The 17,240-nt window shown below is 43.2% G+C and overlaps 1 protein-coding gene across 1 annotated transcript in view; it reads left to right on the plus strand.

Annotated features, from left to right (window-relative positions):
- The window catches only part of lhpp (phospholysine phosphohistidine inorganic pyrophosphate phosphatase), a 43,302-nt gene extending 35,251 nt beyond the window's left edge, over positions 1 to 8,051 (plus strand). Inside the window, exon 7 of the mRNA XM_033611552.2 lies at positions 5,601 to 8,051. Coding sequence (XP_033467443.2) covers positions 5,601 to 5,694 — 94 coding nt within the window. The 3' untranslated portion in view covers positions 5,695 to 8,051. The remainder of the gene's footprint in view (positions 1 to 5,600) is intronic.
- Positions 8,052 to 17,240: the final 9,189 nt, after the last annotated feature.

Below are 17,240 nucleotides of genomic sequence, written 5' to 3' on the forward strand. Positions count from 1 at the left end.
ACAGTTTTGCTTCCTTCTGTGTGCTCGTCTGTGTCTCTGTTCATGTGCTGGTGTGTTAAGCATTAACTGACAGGAAGATTTTAGTGCTTTTCACCCCACGGTCAGCTACCTCAACAATTAAATGAAGAAGAAGCTGCCCTTATATCCTGATGTTAAACAACCCCCCTTTTCTTTTATTTCTGTATCATACCGCATCTCTCTGTCTTTGATGCACAGCTGACTTTCACACACAAGCACACTCGCTGTATGAGTCATTCGTATCCACTTTCATTTCACGGAGGCACGGCCTGTCCTTATAAAAATGTATCTCTGTGTTTTATAGAGCCAAGTATCATGTTATATTTCTCCCCATATGACACTCTAAGCTGCTATAATCTTATATTGCCTGAGTGGTATATACATGATACCCATTTCTCACACGACTGTTTAATCCACTGTCATGTCAGAGCTGTTGTAGGGGATCAGCATGTACAGTATGTACCTGTTTTTAAAGCACACGGTGTAATGATTCAGATTACTTCCTGACTGATTTGATAGGTGACAGTGTGACAGAACCAAGTTTAGAGATCCACCCATGGGCTGTTTTCACCAGCGTTTAATCTGGTGATTCCTTTTTGACTAATTGGTTAATTTAGTGTTTAAAATGTAAAGAAATTGTGAAAAATGCCCACTGCCAGTTCCCAAATCCCAAGTGACGTTATATAAGTGCAAGCTACACTGCGCGACATGGATCTAATAAATTTGGGTACAATATCAAGTTTGCAGACTGTACGATGACAGCGCCTTCTGAATCGCAGGCTACGACGTACAATGCAATAGCTTCCCATACTGAGTTCACTAGGATGCTGCACAGGCTAATACCTCTTCAACTGTAAAGCACAACATAGACATCAGGTTATTAAAAAACGTAGGGCCACCGTTTTCGAGCCATGCCCAAAGATATCGCAGTGTTTCTTTCACATTGGTCATCTTTCACTTGGGACAGCCCAGAATCGCACAGTGTATACCGGACTTAAAACAAAAGATTGTAAAAATAATGGACGAAGCCACCGTTGCTTCACCCATTGGTTTGTTGACTCCAGTTTTGAAGCGTCAAGTTCATCATTTTGGCCCTCGCCATCTTGGATTTTTGGAGCCAGTGGTCCCCCAAGGCGACCATATTTGGAGAAATTTTAAATGGGTGAGTTACATAATAAATTCCCCACCTGTACAGTTTTCATGAATGGAGAAATTAGCTAAAGAGACCAAAATATGCCAGGCTGTAAACAGGTGTTTCTGGACTGGAGGAACTTTTACATACTTCTAAGAACTAAGTATCCGCACCACAAGAACGAGGATCGATTGTAGCTTTTAGAATGCATTCTTAAAAACTTGTTAGCCGTGTAAACAACAGACAACACAAAACACAAAAAACAGCTCGTAACAAATAGGAATGGAAATCAAGAACCAATTTCAGTTAACAATCGGTTGGAATTTGTATGATTTATGGGAAACATATGCCTCCAAGCTTATCAAGTCAAGTCCACGCTTTTCTGAGCACATGTGTGATGGTGGAAATACAACTTGATTTTAACTTAACAAAGTGAATTACCTTGCCATACCAACCGCTAGCCGGCTGTATTCTCAAGGAGTCCCCGGAACTGTCTGGTCTGAAAGCACTTCATGTTTATTTTTACTGTAAAGTTAGGCATTTTAACATGGATATCTATGAGGATTGACGTACTTCTGGAGCCAGCCTCAAGTGGCCATTTTAGGAACAGCAGTTTTTGGCAATTCCATGTTGGCTTCATTTTCAAGCCCTGAAGGTTACTGCTTGACTAAAACCCAAACCTTGTGATCATTTACAAACTTTCTGGTGTAGTTTTTCTGTCTTTCAGCACGGTGGCAGCTGTGTTGAATTAAATTCTTGGCTGCGTCCCACCCCCCCACCTCGTAGCTGACCTCACCTCTAGGTGAAGGCTGTGCAGTGTGTCTGTCAGGCTCAGGAACCAAACCTATCTCTTCACATGTATTGATATTGCATTGACCTGAAGGACATGCAGCGGGCCGCACATTACCTCATCTGAAACACTAGCTGCATTGTGCTGAATTTTGCATGGTCACATTGACCAGGTTACTCCTTCATTATTCATGGCGACGGGAGGAAAGCAGCAAAATGAATACACACACACATGCATGCATGCATATCTAAAAGGCGCAGGCCATGGGAGATTTAAAAGAGCATCAGGTTGGAGAGACAGTGTGGTCGATGCTGTTGGCTTCACTGCTTGAAACACAACAACCATGTGACTAACTCGCTTGTGTGTTGGTGCCTGCGTGCGTGAACTCAATCAGTCCTCGGGCAAAAAAGGGTGTGGGAGTAATCCAGCACAGGAGACATAACACCCGGACCATTAGCGGAGCAGCTCACATAACTGAAGCGCTGGTGGCTGACAGACATGCGTAAACACATGGCACCGCTCCCCCGTATTCACCATGGCTTCAGTATTCAACACCTCTCTTTACCCCCCCACTGGCCTCTTCTTTCTAACGCTACACTTGGGCAGCTCACAAATATTTGCCATGGTCCTTTGCAAGCTCTCAGAGGGCAGGATTAATGGCGGTGTGTGCCGCACACCCAGGGCCAGACAAAGCCTCCCCATCTGGAGCTCCAACCCATGACTGGGGAACAGAGGCAGCACACAGAGCCTGGTGGAGCGGCCTGGGGAGGGGGGATCTATAGGCACCACTTCATAAATGAGCGTGAGTCCTGGGCAGTCCTGCACATGAATGAAGGGGGCGTCTCCGTCTTTTGATGTGATGGGGAGGAAAAGGGTCCTGCATGCCGGCCTGGGCCTGGTGCTGCGCCAAATGGATCACATTTCCCCTACCAGCTGATTAAACAGCCATATCTGCATCCATCACAGGGCCCTGAGCCAAACAATGGCAGCAGCCAGGGGGGAGATAGGCAAGGCTGCCCCTCACCTCCTGCAGACTTTCTACTGTTAAGGAAACCAGGTTGAGTCAAGGTTGACAGCCTTGGTCAGTGGTTTGTCATGCTTTTGGTCTGTGATCTTTTATATTTGTTCGTGTTTCACAGAGGTGTGGATCGAGTCACATGACTTGGACTGGAGTCAGGCTCGAGTCACAAATTTGATGACTTTTAGGGTGCTTTCAGACCAAGAGTTTGTTTGCTTTGGTCCAAATCAGGGACAAGTTTGGGTTGGTTCATGTTCTCACTGCAGCATTTACAAGTGGACCAGATCAAATGCCTTGTGTTAGAAAGCTGCTCTTGATTGGTCAGAATTTCCATGTCGGAAAAATCCAGGAAGTAAACAAAACCTTTGCTGCTCATCGTGGACTATATTGCTGTCATTGTTCATTTTAGTCAAACCATACAGTTTGAAAACGAGGCGTGGCTCCAACTAGAAAACAATGTTTTGATGCATTGGATGTGCTGAATGTGCATATTAAGGCAGTACAGGAGGAGGTGCACATTAATAATCCTCCAGGACTGTAACATGCTCATGTTTAACCCAAACAGTGTGTCATGTGACTGCAGTTGGTTCAGATCGAGGTTGGAACACGTTCTCACCATAAATGAACTGCACCAGAGTTTGTTTGTAACCGGACTGAGACCACCTCTTCAAGAACGTCTCGATTCAGTTGTTTTGGTGCACACCTGAGTGTGATTGCTGTGTTCACACCTGCCCAAATGAATCGCACTTAGGGGGCAAATGAATTTGATTGAAACAAACAGGGCAGGTGTGAAAGCATCATTAGACTCGCCTTGACAAAATCAAAAAAGACTCACAGCTCGACTTTGACTTCAACAACAATGACTCGTGACTTCACTTGGACTTGAGTCTTTCGCTTTAAAATATTTGGTACCTTCCACCAGGCCCAGAGATGAAAAAGTATGCTATTTAAAAAGTCTGCCCCAAATCAATTCATTTTGCCTCTTTTTCTGAATCAGCTAACGTTACAACTATGCCTACCAAGTCGACATTTAATTAAAATCCACTTACTTTGAACCAGTCCAACAGCATTCAATGAAGTTGTAAGAGACAAGCATTAACAACATGTTTACACGTTAGATGCTGCATATCATAGTGCACTGAGCTTTGTTACAAATTCTAAAGCCCTCAGTCATCACTGTATGCCTTATTCCAGAGTTAGTTGGCCATCTTTGACCTTTCGTAGGCTCAGTCACTGGTATTTGTTCGTTTATAAAGCCATACTGGGTATCTGTCCTTTCAAATTAAATTCCCACATGGTCTCGTCATATAGGTTTTGATTTATTTTGATGAGGCGCAGCTCCTAATAGAGTTTCACATGTGTTGTGGGTTTTTTTCTGCGACTAAGCGACCAATGAAATCTTGCCAACTAATAATCTTTCTGGTCGACTAACGTTTGGTCAACTGTTCGGAAACAGCCCTAAAAAAAAATAATGATACTGAGCGCCAGTTGTAAAAAAATACATACTGTTTACAAAAAATACGTGTTGGTCAACAAAAAACTATTTGCAGCATGCAAAACATGGTTGAAAATTACAGACAGAGATGCAACAACTTCCACCTACGATCAACATTTGAAGTTGCACAAAGAGCGGTAAGACGAGGCTAATATTAACGTAGCGAGCGAATGCTTAGCTAACGTTACTACTGGGTGAATAGCACATTATGACTTGTTTAGGACTCAAAACTGAAAACACTCAAAGCAGTTTAGGAGTTGGGACTTGACTCAGGACTTGACACAAAGACTTGAGACTTCTTTATGCCTTGCAAAACAATGACTTGGTCCCTCCTCTGGTGTTTGATGACATTTTGTGGCAATCTATTTAGTTGTTGCTGAGATATTTTGGTCTGGAACAACCCACCAATAGACATACTGACATTACCATCCCTAAGGCCTTGCAAAAAATTATTTGGAGAAACGTCATTTTGTGTGGAGCACATATGTTTCTCTCTTTGTCTTACAACCTTCTAGATAAACAGTATCTTGCCACGGCCTCCTTCTCTGGGTCCCACCCCCAGGTTGGAAACCGCTGGCCAAATTATTTTCTTGGTTTTATTTTAAGTAACTGGGTATTTTTGGAATTAACAGTTCTCGTTAAAGTCCCCAGTTGGTCTGTTTTAGTTGCCTGTAGATAGATTAGAAAAGTCTGGAACACTGTGTGACAGCTGGTGATAGAGACAAACAACATGCACTACCCTGCAGGGGCTTTTGGCAAGCAGCTGCACAGACACCTTCTTAAGTGATATTAACACTGCAAAAAAAAAAGACAGAACTTTAAATTATCAGGGCGTTGTTGTTGTTGATTATTAGCTCCTATGATCACTCTGAGAGGACATAGAGCCTATTTATTCCTGAAACCATCCCCCTCAAGCTTAAACAACACAGCCTGTCGAGTGCTTGGTTCTGTTCAAGCTTTGCCTTTCCTGAGTCTTCTTGCTCCATCGCGCCCTGCTCTCTTCCAGTTTATACATTCAGTATTGTTAACGTGGCTGATAGCATCAAACTGCAAGTTGTTTACTGACTCTTGTGTGGAGGCTGTTTCTTCCTGTTTCTTCCCATGCTGCGTGTCCTTAAGCGTGTGCTTTTTGCCTCTCCTTCCTCAGGCCCAGTGATGAGAGGCACTCGACTGTGACGGCTGACAGCACTGTGGACAACCTGGCTCAGGCTGTGGACATGATCCTCAATCAGAGGCACTGAGTACAAGGCAGCGGACACTGGAAACTCTCCATTAACTGTGACCCTGGGTGATACAGGCTGGTGCTCGATAGTATTTTTATATAGCTCTTAAAGGATCCCTATACGATATTCAGAGCATTAATATAGCAACAAACTGTTTGCTATGTAAAGTAAAGTGGAGTAATGGCGTCACGATGCTTTTTTGTGTTGTAATCCGAGCTTCTCTGTTTTTTGTTGCGGTAGCGGGTCTGGTCCGGCGTACATGTGGGTGTATTCAAGTTCCCAGGAACATCCTCCAAGTCTGTCACGTGAAAGGCCAAACAAGACTCGTTCCCATAGACTTACATTGTGAAAGAGGCATCTGTAATTCAATGGATGCATTTTTTGGGGCGTCACAACATTCACGAAATGACTTGTTTCGCTATCGATTTGATTCCTTTTGGTCCGATATCATTTCACGATTAAAACATTTCTATCCCTATATAAGTTTGCAGAGGGCTAAATCAGGAGTTAGCCGCTCGGCTGTCGTAAGTCTCTAGTGCGCTTGCTCTATTGGCACCACGATGCGGACAATCCAGGTAATCTCATGCCTGAGAAATCAAACTTTTTGGGTTTTAAACGGGGCTCCGCGTCCAACTTTGTATCCAGTTCTCTTTATACATCCATGGTGTGCATCCCACTGGCTAGCTAATCACTGCTGCTCTGCACTGCGCTCATATGGAGGTCACCGCTGATTACAGGAAGGCATCGTCGCAAATTGGTAGCACCAATCCTCCGTTTCCCCGTTAGCTCTGTCAACACTGTTTGCGCTGTTAGCATCGTTAGCTGCTGGCTGCCGGCTCAGCCACCTTCATGTTGAGAGCCATGTGCAGACAACCTCTCAATCATAGATATGCTCTGAGTATCGTATAGAGCTCCTCTAATTGTTATCTCTAGTAGGAAGGGTATGTAGCACTGAGGTATTTTAAGTAACATGTCATAGTAGTACAAAACTAAAACACCACCCATATACTGTATATCCTGTACCTGTCAATGAACTGTCATATATGGGAAACACCCGCCCACCTGGTGCTCCACATAGTGTAAAACAAACTAGGATAAAATTTGCAGAACCATTATCTGAGTCTGCAGGAGATAAGCTGTAGGGCTGTACTGTGCATTTGTCAGTACATGATTGCCATAGATAAGATACCTCAAGCTGACACGAATGTGCCTGTAACCAGCTGCTGACTGACAGAAATGTAAAATAACAGTGCGTGTTCAGAGTTTGTGCTGCTGTTTCACACTCAAATTCTTCGAGGAGATACATGAAGACAGGTTAAACAGGAAATGCACAATTGAACTGTCGCTGTAGTGTATTTTAACGTCCTTTAATTAAGCCTGTTATATGAAGGTAAAGTTGCTTTCACTCACTCCCTTTACACAAAACATGCACCGGCTTAATAAAGCAGCAGGGAGTAGTCAGTAAAATAAATAAAGCTCTTTTACTAGCTGTTGAAAACATTTGTCTCCCTGAATTTCACAGAACTTGTTTTTATGAAAAAAAAAAAAGGTCTCAAGGTCTTAAAGCACTGGGGTAAACGTAGCCTTGGCTCTGGTTTAAACTGGATTTTATATCGGAGCTGCTTTTGTTTTACAAAAATAAATCGCTGGAAATGGGAAGTGAGCTGGTCTCGGAGATGATAAATGCAGAACCCAGCTGAGTGTGATGAATTACGCCGGCGCATGAGCTCATGTTTCCCCCTCTGTAAACAAAAATGAAACCAGCGCTCCATCATCAGAGTGAAGAATCGCAGATCTACGACTGCTTATCTTTATTTACTTGACTGTAAGCCACCTCTGCTGGGGGTTGTCCCATCACTGTTAGGCTGTTAATTGCTGCTCATTAGAGGTCCACTCCAGTGTCTACAGTGAGGTTAAATAAAATGATGAGGGGGGGAAAAAATTGGTTATTGGGCTTTTGTGTGCCAGCTGGATCAGAGAGGCCTCTGGAAGTGGGGCGTAAAACAAACGATTCTCCATCGCTGCCCCCGAGGTTTTAGTGCACCAAATAGATTCACCAAGAACAAAAGCCCATTGCCAAGTGATTCACTGAGGTCCTTCTGGTTCACTTCACCATTCGCTGACACAAGCTTGAATGTTATTGGGCAATTAAAGGTAATGAAATGCTACGAAGGATTATGAAACTGTGCCTGAGCCGGGTGTGCCACTCCTATATCTGATTGGGAAATAAATATTAATGTGCACGGCAAAGTACTCGCAGCTGGTACCCAGTTTTCTAACAGCTTCCACATTGTTTGACTCAGTGTTTCATCCATTATGTTCCCGCCTGTTGGCCTTGTATGGAGCTATTAAACATGTATTTGACTACTCTCGAATGAATTCACTTGGCTTTAGTTATTTTTTTTTCCAGGTCATGGAAGTGCAGTAACTTTGGAAGGATGTAGGCCACAGTTTTTTTTTAACACCACCACCTCTTGGCAGGTTCATCATCACTAGCTGTTAAACACACTGATAACCACACCTCTCACATTTGGCTTGAGGTCGTCTATCCGTTTCACACAAGTTACAAATTAGCAGCAGTTTACCTCTGTAGGCTGCCACAATAGGTAAACAGTGATACGGTCCTCTAAGAGTGCAGCACATTGATTCCCTGGCTGTGACCGCAGACTGTGAAGCAAGATTACCTTTCAAATAATAGAGATGACCTCATTTCAGGAGACATGTCTGGGCATGTATGACCTCACTGCCACGGGACAGTATCGAAAGACATAATACACTGTCAAACCCTTGACTGACTGAAGCTGTTGTTGTGGCCTCGTCTTTGGAATTTTTTTTTTTTACATATGAATTGTGTTCAGTCTTGTTTCGTCACTACATGACCGCAGTTAACCTCACTGTTGACATGCATTAAGTGTACTTACTCTCAAGTAAACACAGTTAGTCCTGAAGCGATAAGGAGCTTAGTCACTTCAGTCAGTCAACTGTAAATGAACAGAAAACAATTTTAATCATTGAATAATTGGTTTAGCTGCAAAACCATCAGCCTCAACTGCACTAGATGGCATATGTTAGTATGCTTACATAATAATAATACATTTATTTGATATAGCACCTTTCACTGAAGTGCTTCACAAAATATAATGAAACAAAGGCAATATACAATTAAAACAAAGCAACAAAAATAAAGTAAAACAATATGCAAAACTAAGAGTGTTGGAGATGTTGGCCGTAGAGATGTCTGCCTTCTCTCACACATAATGGAAGGAGATGACACTTGGCTTGAGGTGCTCAAAAGAAAAAAAAATTAAAAACTCAACAGCAATGTCTCTTTCCAGAAATCATGACCTGGTTACTCAAGATAATCCACAGACCTTGTTTTGAGCAGTTTTACGTAGGAACTATTTTCTTTATACCAAACTATACCTGCTAACCGAATCACCGCACCGAAGAAAGAGTGCATCTGCTGCTAGCTTATGAAGCACCACTGAGCTAGCCAATGTTACAGCTCAGCCAAGGAGGAAGCCATAATGTTTAGATTTTGCACTGTCACAAGCACAAGCCTCTCGTTCATGAGTAGATGCACACTTCCTTCTGCACAGTGATACAGTTGGTGGGTGTAGTTCAGTACAAAGAAAACGAAGCATACACGTCTTTTAAGTAAAGTAATAGTAGCAGTAACACAGTGAAAACATTGTAACATAAAAGTCATGTGTTCCAAACTTTACATTTACTGTTATCAACAAAATACACTTAGGTATTTAAAGTAAAAGCCCTAAATATGTAGAAGTGCCTCTTTCAGGATGTTATATTATTCTTATATTGTATTATTGAATTATTACCACCATTGCATTAACATACAATATAAGCAGCCTTTTAATATTGTAGGTCAAGATGGACCCCATTTTATATTCTGTTTAACAGTTTAATCAGTTTAATATGAGAAGTATTCTAAACCAAAATAGCAATGCAACAACATCATGTATTATTAGAAATTATATTTGTGGATTAATATAACATTTGTATTAAAGAGACAGCAACTCCAGAATCAAAAATACATGTTTTTCCTCTTACCTGTAGTGCTGTTTATCAGTCTATATTGTTTTGATGTGAGTTGCTGAGTGTTGGAGATATCGGCTGTAGAGCTGTCTCGGAGGAACTATTTTCTTTCTACGTACACCTGCCAACCGTATCACTGGGTAGAAGGAAGCATGCATCTACTGCTAGCTCACCTAGCACCACTGAGCTTGCAAATGTTACAGCCTGAACCAAGTAGGGTGCCATTAATGTTTACATCTTGCACTGTCACAAACTGTCATCCATGAGTAGATGCACACTTCCTTCTGCGCAGTGATACAGTTGGCGGGTGCAGTTCAGAACAAAAAAAGGTTCCATACATGAAGCTACACTTCTTTTAAGTAAAGTAATAGTAGCAGTAACACAGTGAAATCATTAAAGAGCCTCTTGTCCATGAGTAGATGCACACTTCCTTCTGCGCAATGATACAGTTGGCGGGTGTAGTTCGGTAGAAGGAAAGTCATTCCCACATGAAACTGCTCACAACAAGGTCTGTGGATTATCTTGAGTAACCGGGTCATGATTTCTGGAAAGAGACATTGCTGTTGAGTTTTTCAAATTTATTTCTTTGGTGCCTTGAGCACCACATGTCAAGTGCCATCTAGTTCTATTATATTTGAGAGAAAGCAGACATCTATTCAGGCAATGCTTCCAACACCAAAACAATCTAGACTGATAAACAGCACTACAGGTAAGAGGAAAAATATGTATTTTTGATTTAGGGGTGAACTGTGCCTTTAAAGATTGTTCCAATCATCTTATCCAGAAAAAAATCCCCAGTCTTGAACTCATAATTTTCCAAGCTTTTTTTTCTTGCATATCACTCCCATAATTTGCAGCACGCTTCAGCTCGATGTTTATCTTACCGTAGCAGCTTCTGCACTCGCACCAGACCAGGATTATTACTAATTATGAATGATATGTTCCTGCGAGAGTATCCCCACCCTTGCCTCCCTCCTCTCCTTCCACTACCTCAGGTCATTAAGCTCATGATCTCATTTTCATCTTACGCTGACTGACACTTCAGGGACGAAAAGCCCCGCAGCATGTGTCTGTCAGGAGGAAACTGACAGACACATGCTACATGAGGAGGAGAATGTGGTGGTCTGTTAAATGTGTCATGGCCGATCTCCAGTATCCAGTGCTCACTTTCTCTGTCACTACTCGTAGACACAGTTTGTAACCAAATCCAACAAAGGTGTGATTATATTTTATGTTTTAAACGTGTCATTGATGAGATTAGTGACTTCCACTGACTCTGAATTATTTAAAATCATAGTTGTGGGAATGATCCTGAAATTAAATCTGAAATAAAGTCAGGCATTTTTAGAAATGAGGCCTCTTGAGATCTCGCAGAGTATAAACACACGGCTGCGGTGTGACTCTGCGGCAACATTCCTATACGTTTTTATGTCATCTGTTTGGGTTAGGCTCCACTTACACGGCACGCACACTGCTGCTCTTGTTGCACACCTGCATTCGCCCACCTTAACAACTGCCAGCTGTGTGCTACCTTGAACTTTCATCTCCACTCATTTGGCTCTTCCTGTTTGACAGGAAACGGCAGGTCAGCTGACCAGACAACGCCGCACACCTGCAGCCCTGAATGCACCGTTATCCATGGAAACATTGCACTTGGCAGTGGCTTTTATTTGTCCCCTCCCTCCTGTGTGTGGGGCGCTGGTCCATGTGTAGCTCGTACTCGCCAAGCCACATGGTTTCCCCACATTTCATCACTCCCCTTCCCTCGTGGGCAGCCGTGCCAGCAGCGCTCAGTGGCGTGGGAGGGCTCTGAAACTTCAGAAGTCGTCTGGTTTGGAGCAGAGGCCTGAATTTCCTCCCTCTCATGGCCGTCCCTGACCCCACCCCAATTCCTCCCTCGGAGTCTTTACAAGCAATCTGAGAAGTGTCTCAGTACATACACAGAGCGGTCTGTACTCCGGCATGGTCACACAGCCGTCACAGGCCCCTCCAGGGACACGACCCCTGCTCAACTGCCTGCTAAAGCTTCAGCGCCCTGGCTTTCCAGACGCTGACCCCATGATGTCATACCCCAGCGTGTGCGTATGTATAATAATCCATGAGAAAGGGTGGTCGCATGTCACCACACAGTGTAAACTAACTGTCCTGGTCTGCAAAAGGTCTGAAGGCTTACAGCTGACCTCGATTTTAAAGCCGTCTGACTCTGCTGGGGCTCTCTCCTGCGAACGTGTCCAGTTACCTTTTGTAAAAGCCAAAGCACTCACAACTTGGATCACACAGTCCTCTTGCTGTAGGGACAATTATTTAACTTGAGAAGGCTTGTATGACCTTGTACATCTCCTCTATGTGTGTGCAGACTGTTGCTGCTCAGACATAACACTGACAGAACTTTAAAAAGTCAATTTGTGGTTTGGTTCTTGTATGAAAGTGTGGGTGGGTGCAATTCAACCTGATAACTACCTCCAGATACAATAGTGTATTGATTCAGTGAATATGTACAGATTTTTTTTTGTATTTTTTTCAGATGTCATGTAGAGCTCAGGCTGAAGGTTTTGCTCTCAGTGTTTGGCTCCTTTGCATTAGTAAACCTTCAGAAAACACTTGCACTGCAACTGGAAATGTTTTGTGGCCGGGTGCTACTGCTAAATACTTTTTCACCCCAACCACATTTTAGCTGCCAAGCGGGGGTAGGCACCAAACCTAGAAGCTAGCGCCAACATTTAGTTTCATGTCACATATGGTTTCATGTTTTTGAAAAGTTCCACCACTGATAAAAGAGTTGTTTTAAAAAAAATATTTTGCTGTTTCTGGGGACGTGATTTCTTCTTTTCTTTGTGGAAAAATGTAGAACTGCTCACAGAGTTTTTGCACGAATTTGAAACTGTAAAACTGTGACTTTTTAATAGTTGACATGTGGAGGGGAAAACCATTATAGTGACTGTGTCATTACAGAGAAACAGACAAACAAGTTATGCATCATTAGGGAGCGTTCATTACTTAGGAGGGGGAAGAGAGTGGTGCAAAATGGGGAAGGGATGTCAAGGATTTTTTCTTAATTTGGCTTTACTTTAAATGGTTGTATTTTATGTTTCTCTTAAATACCATCTGAACTTTAAAACCTGACGATGGGTTTAAAGGCATGTTCTCTTAAAAATCACCAACCATGTATCACAACCAGAAACTGTAAATTTAAAGTTAAACCGTTTGCACCAAGTAGAGCCTGTCAAAAACATCCCATTCTGCGCTCTTGCATGCGTGACAGTAGAGAAAAACCAAGGCTTTTTTCAGCTCCAAGATTTTGTTTTCAACTTTTAACTTTCAAACATCAAAGGGTACATTTTTGAAAATCAAATAACGTCCGCCATGCCAAGATACTGATGTTATTATTGCCAGCCACTGTTGGATACGACTTTGGGAAATTGGTCATTATGCACACGTGTTGCTAAAACAGGCTGTGTGCATGCTGTGATGCGAGTTTGGGAGTGTGTGTGATGTTAGGCCAATTCAATTTTGCTGGTTTTGTGTGGTAGGAAGGGAGGATGGAAGTACGCACACAGCTTGTGAAATGATGCAGTTTGTAAAGAGGATTTGCATTTTGCCTAAGATAATAGAGTATGTTTTGGTGACAACGTTCAAGGGGTCGTGGGGGGGTGGGGGGGGGGGTGGGGGGTCTACGGACAATTTAGAGTCACCAATTAACCTGCATGTCTTTGGACTGTGGGAGGAAGCCGGAGTACCTGGAGAAAGCCCACGCTGACACGGGGAGAACATGCAAACTCTGCACAGAAGGGCTCCCCCACGAATCAGGAACCCTCTTGCTGTGAGGCGACAATGCTAACCACTGCACCGCTGTGCCGCCATCATGGAAGCAGAAAGAAAACAAAATGGAGAAGTTATGTTGCTAACAATTTATGAAGACAACCAGAAGAAAAACTGGGCTGGAATACCAAATGTCACATGACTGGAAAATTGTCCAAATATGTAGAAGTGTTTGGTAATTTTAGTGACTTGTTACCATCTGCAGCTCCAAGCTAGCTTGCACCTCAGCCAGTGTTCACCAAAGCACATGCCTGGCATCGCAGCCGTGGACTGTGGTGGCAGCAGCCTTTAAAAACGCTTTGCTTTTGGGGGTAACACTCTTGCAGGTAGGCAGATGTCGGGTGGTTACTGCGCAGCGGTGTGAAAGCAGCTTCACTCCTGTGCTGATTGTTTGTTGCATTGGCTCCAACACCTTCATGTGGTGTGAATATAAAATGTATAGATATGGTTAGGGTCAGCATGCATTTTTCCAGTCATTCAGTGAGGTTCTGGGCTGGTCAAGATTTTTTTCAGTCACTCCCCTCCTCTGATGAGTAAAGAACAGTCCCGTAGTGCACCTGAAACATGTGACATAGAACTCCTCTGCGCACTGTGGGAAATCTGTTGCATAAAAACTGAACAAAGTAAGATGTGAATCACGCTTAGAGCAGATAAGACTTTGCATAACTTCAGTCAGTGCTGGTGAGGGTTGTGGACAAGCGTGTTGCAGAACATAGGCACGACATGCTCCTCCTGTCGTACTCCTATCTGCTCTCAGAACACAGCCTCCTTTCACTTCTGTCACTCCGCTGATTAAAGGCCGGGGGCCCTCCGTGTGTCAGGCTGCCACACAGCACGTTTACAAGGGTTCTGTTTACCCATTTCCTTCTCGACTCATTATCCGAAAAGGGCTTAACCAGTGAAAAGCTAGTAGCCTGCATGTAGCTCAAGCAGCTCTGTGACAATGTAAATATGACCTCACTATGCAAGCATACAGATTCTCATGCTACAGCATAATAACCCAGTCCATTACAAGAGTATGTATTGGCGCTTGTAGGCGAGTTTAATCCCACAGTTATGCTTTGTGTGGTATTTGCGCCTGGAGTATAGCATGTCAAGCAATCTTCAAATTACTCAGACGCTCTTTAATGAGGTGACTTCTCTTCCCTCGGAATGACAAGCGTCGTCACAGCATGCAGAAGTGGTATGCAGTCGCACTGGAGCAGTGAATCAAAAAAAAAAAAGTTAACGACATTATAATTCTGGAGGTTTGCACAGGCAGCGGGGTCAGGGAGGGGAAGCAGACAAACGGAGCAGCAGCAGCAGCAGCGGCAGCAGCAGCTCTGACACATGGCCCACATTCACAGCCGCCTCCCACGTCACTGTGCTCCTCAGAGAAAAAGCCCCTTTTGTTTCCCAGCGCAGGGAGGGAGGGAGGTCTCTGGGGTGAACCGCCGCTCAGCTCCACCACTCCACCCGCCTTCCAAAAAAAAAAAAAAAAGAAAAAGAGAGAGAGAGAAACAGGGACCGGACTTCCCACCCCTGCCTGGCGTCCTCCCTACTTGCTCCCCGCTTCAGCACACAAACACAGGCTCATCAGTAGTACCACTACTACGGCTGGGGTTGTCTTCTCCTGATACTTTATTGGGTCAGTCTGCATTGTTGTATTAAAGACGTCTCCAACAATGACCTTGCTGTTAATGCATGTGCTCAGCTAACAGCAGCAGCAGAGTCTCCGTCAGAGTCTTTACCTAAATAAAAGTAGCATTACCACAGTGAAGTCCGGTATTAACAAAGTACTTAACAGTACGCAAGTTTCATCAGCAAGATGTACTTACAACTATCAAAAGTAAAAGTACTTATGCAGAAGGGCCCCTGGCAGCGTCACATTATTAGATTTTTAGATTAATATTACTAGGTCTTTTTTTTTGTATTTATTATTATGATACCAGTACTGTTAAGGTTACAGTACCGATACCAATAGAGTACTTCATTTGATACCGTTTTCTGTCTACCTCATTTGATACCCATCATGTGAATAGAAGCAGTCACTTTGGTGGCATCTCGGCACACTGAACTGCCAACACCACAGACTGTCTGGGTTGTACCTGCTGTGGTAGTGGACGACATGTCACGTTAAATCCAAGAACACTTGCGATTATTAGCTGCAAGTAAAACCATACAAATTGTAATTATTTTCTAGATCTGGGTAAAAAAACGATCCAATGCAGGAATAGAATGATTGGAGAAGTTTCGGTGCTACTTCTACTGGGTTATTTTGGTCGATAGCTAAAAGGTATCGAATACCAAAGCCCAGTTCCAGTTGACCCTTCACTAAGTCCCATCCACGGACGCAAACTGGCCAATCATAACGTAGCATCAGGGTTCGAAAACAACACAGCTGTGCTCCATTGACTCTCATGCAGTCGTTTCAGATTTCCTTCATTTTCAGGCTGGTTTTGTGGATTTGGAGCTAAATGTTGTGCCTGGGGCACGTCGTGCATTAATGATAATCGTTACCTGGAGAGGTTGGAAAAAGATATGTTTCTTCCCTGTTCCAAAACCAAAATCAAACTCTGAAAAGTGTAGGGTTAGCTAGCTAGCTACTGAAGATATAGCCTACTGAATGTATACACATGCTGCTTTTGCTTTGTAATGATTATAACAGTGAAACAAAGGCCGACCCTGCTGTACAGGAACCAGTGAAGGGAAGCAGGGAAACTCTGCTGATATTCAACCAGCTCTGTGTCATCACATGAAGGTTGTTTGACTTCCCCCGGTGAGCCCTGCCCGTCTGGTGAAGGAGGTTCAGGTGCTGGCAGAGGCACGGGGGCCAAGCCAAACTCTGTTCATCTGCACACTAGGGCTGCAACTAACGATTATTTTCATTGTCAACTAATCTGTCGATTATTTCTTCGAAAAATGTGTTAAAATGTTGAAAAATGTCAGCCTGTATCTCCCAAACCCGAAAATTATGTAATCTAATGTCTTGTTTGGTACTCAGGCCAAAGGGTTTTAGTTCACCGTCATGGGAGAGTGTGTAAAGCTGCCAATATGTGAACGTAAGAAGCTGCAATAAGAGTATTTTGGGGTACTTTTATGGTGCTTTTCTATGAAAAATGACTCAAACCGATTAGTCAGCTACTAAAATAGTCACTGATTATTTTAATAGTCAATTAGTCATCGATTGGTCAACTAATCGTTGTAGCCCTACTGCACACACTGTGATGCCACACAGCTGGTTCAATATCAGTCAAGTTTCCCTTTCTATTCATTGTCTTGTGTGGCGATCAGCAGTGATGTGGTGGTTCACTTTTACACTGTGATCTGTAGCCTATAGTTCGGCTTTAGCTTCTAACTATCTTTGTCTTTTTAACCTGTTGTTGCTGCTGAGTCAGTTTGACATCCTGGATATATCCTTCAAACACAGACTGTAGACCCCTCTGTCTGCTTCTCTCTGGAATCACTCTTTCAGTTTTCCAAAAATATGATAATATTTCTTCAGGGAGTGCAGATACATCAACATGTAAGCACGTTTGGTAGTTTAATGTACTGTACAACGTGTCCCTCATAATGGATTTTAGAGTAATACAATATTTGCCTCTGTGATGTCATTACAGAAGCGCAAGTTCTCAAAGTAGAAACTAAAGTACAGTACTTCATTAATTACATTATATTCAAACACTAGCTAATACAGGCATTCACCAAAA

The sequence above is a fragment of the Epinephelus lanceolatus genome, chromosome 21, assembly GCF_041903045.1.
Source record: "Epinephelus lanceolatus isolate andai-2023 chromosome 21, ASM4190304v1, whole genome shotgun sequence".
NCBI classification, from domain to species: domain Eukaryota; kingdom Metazoa; phylum Chordata; class Actinopteri; order Perciformes; family Serranidae; genus Epinephelus; species Epinephelus lanceolatus.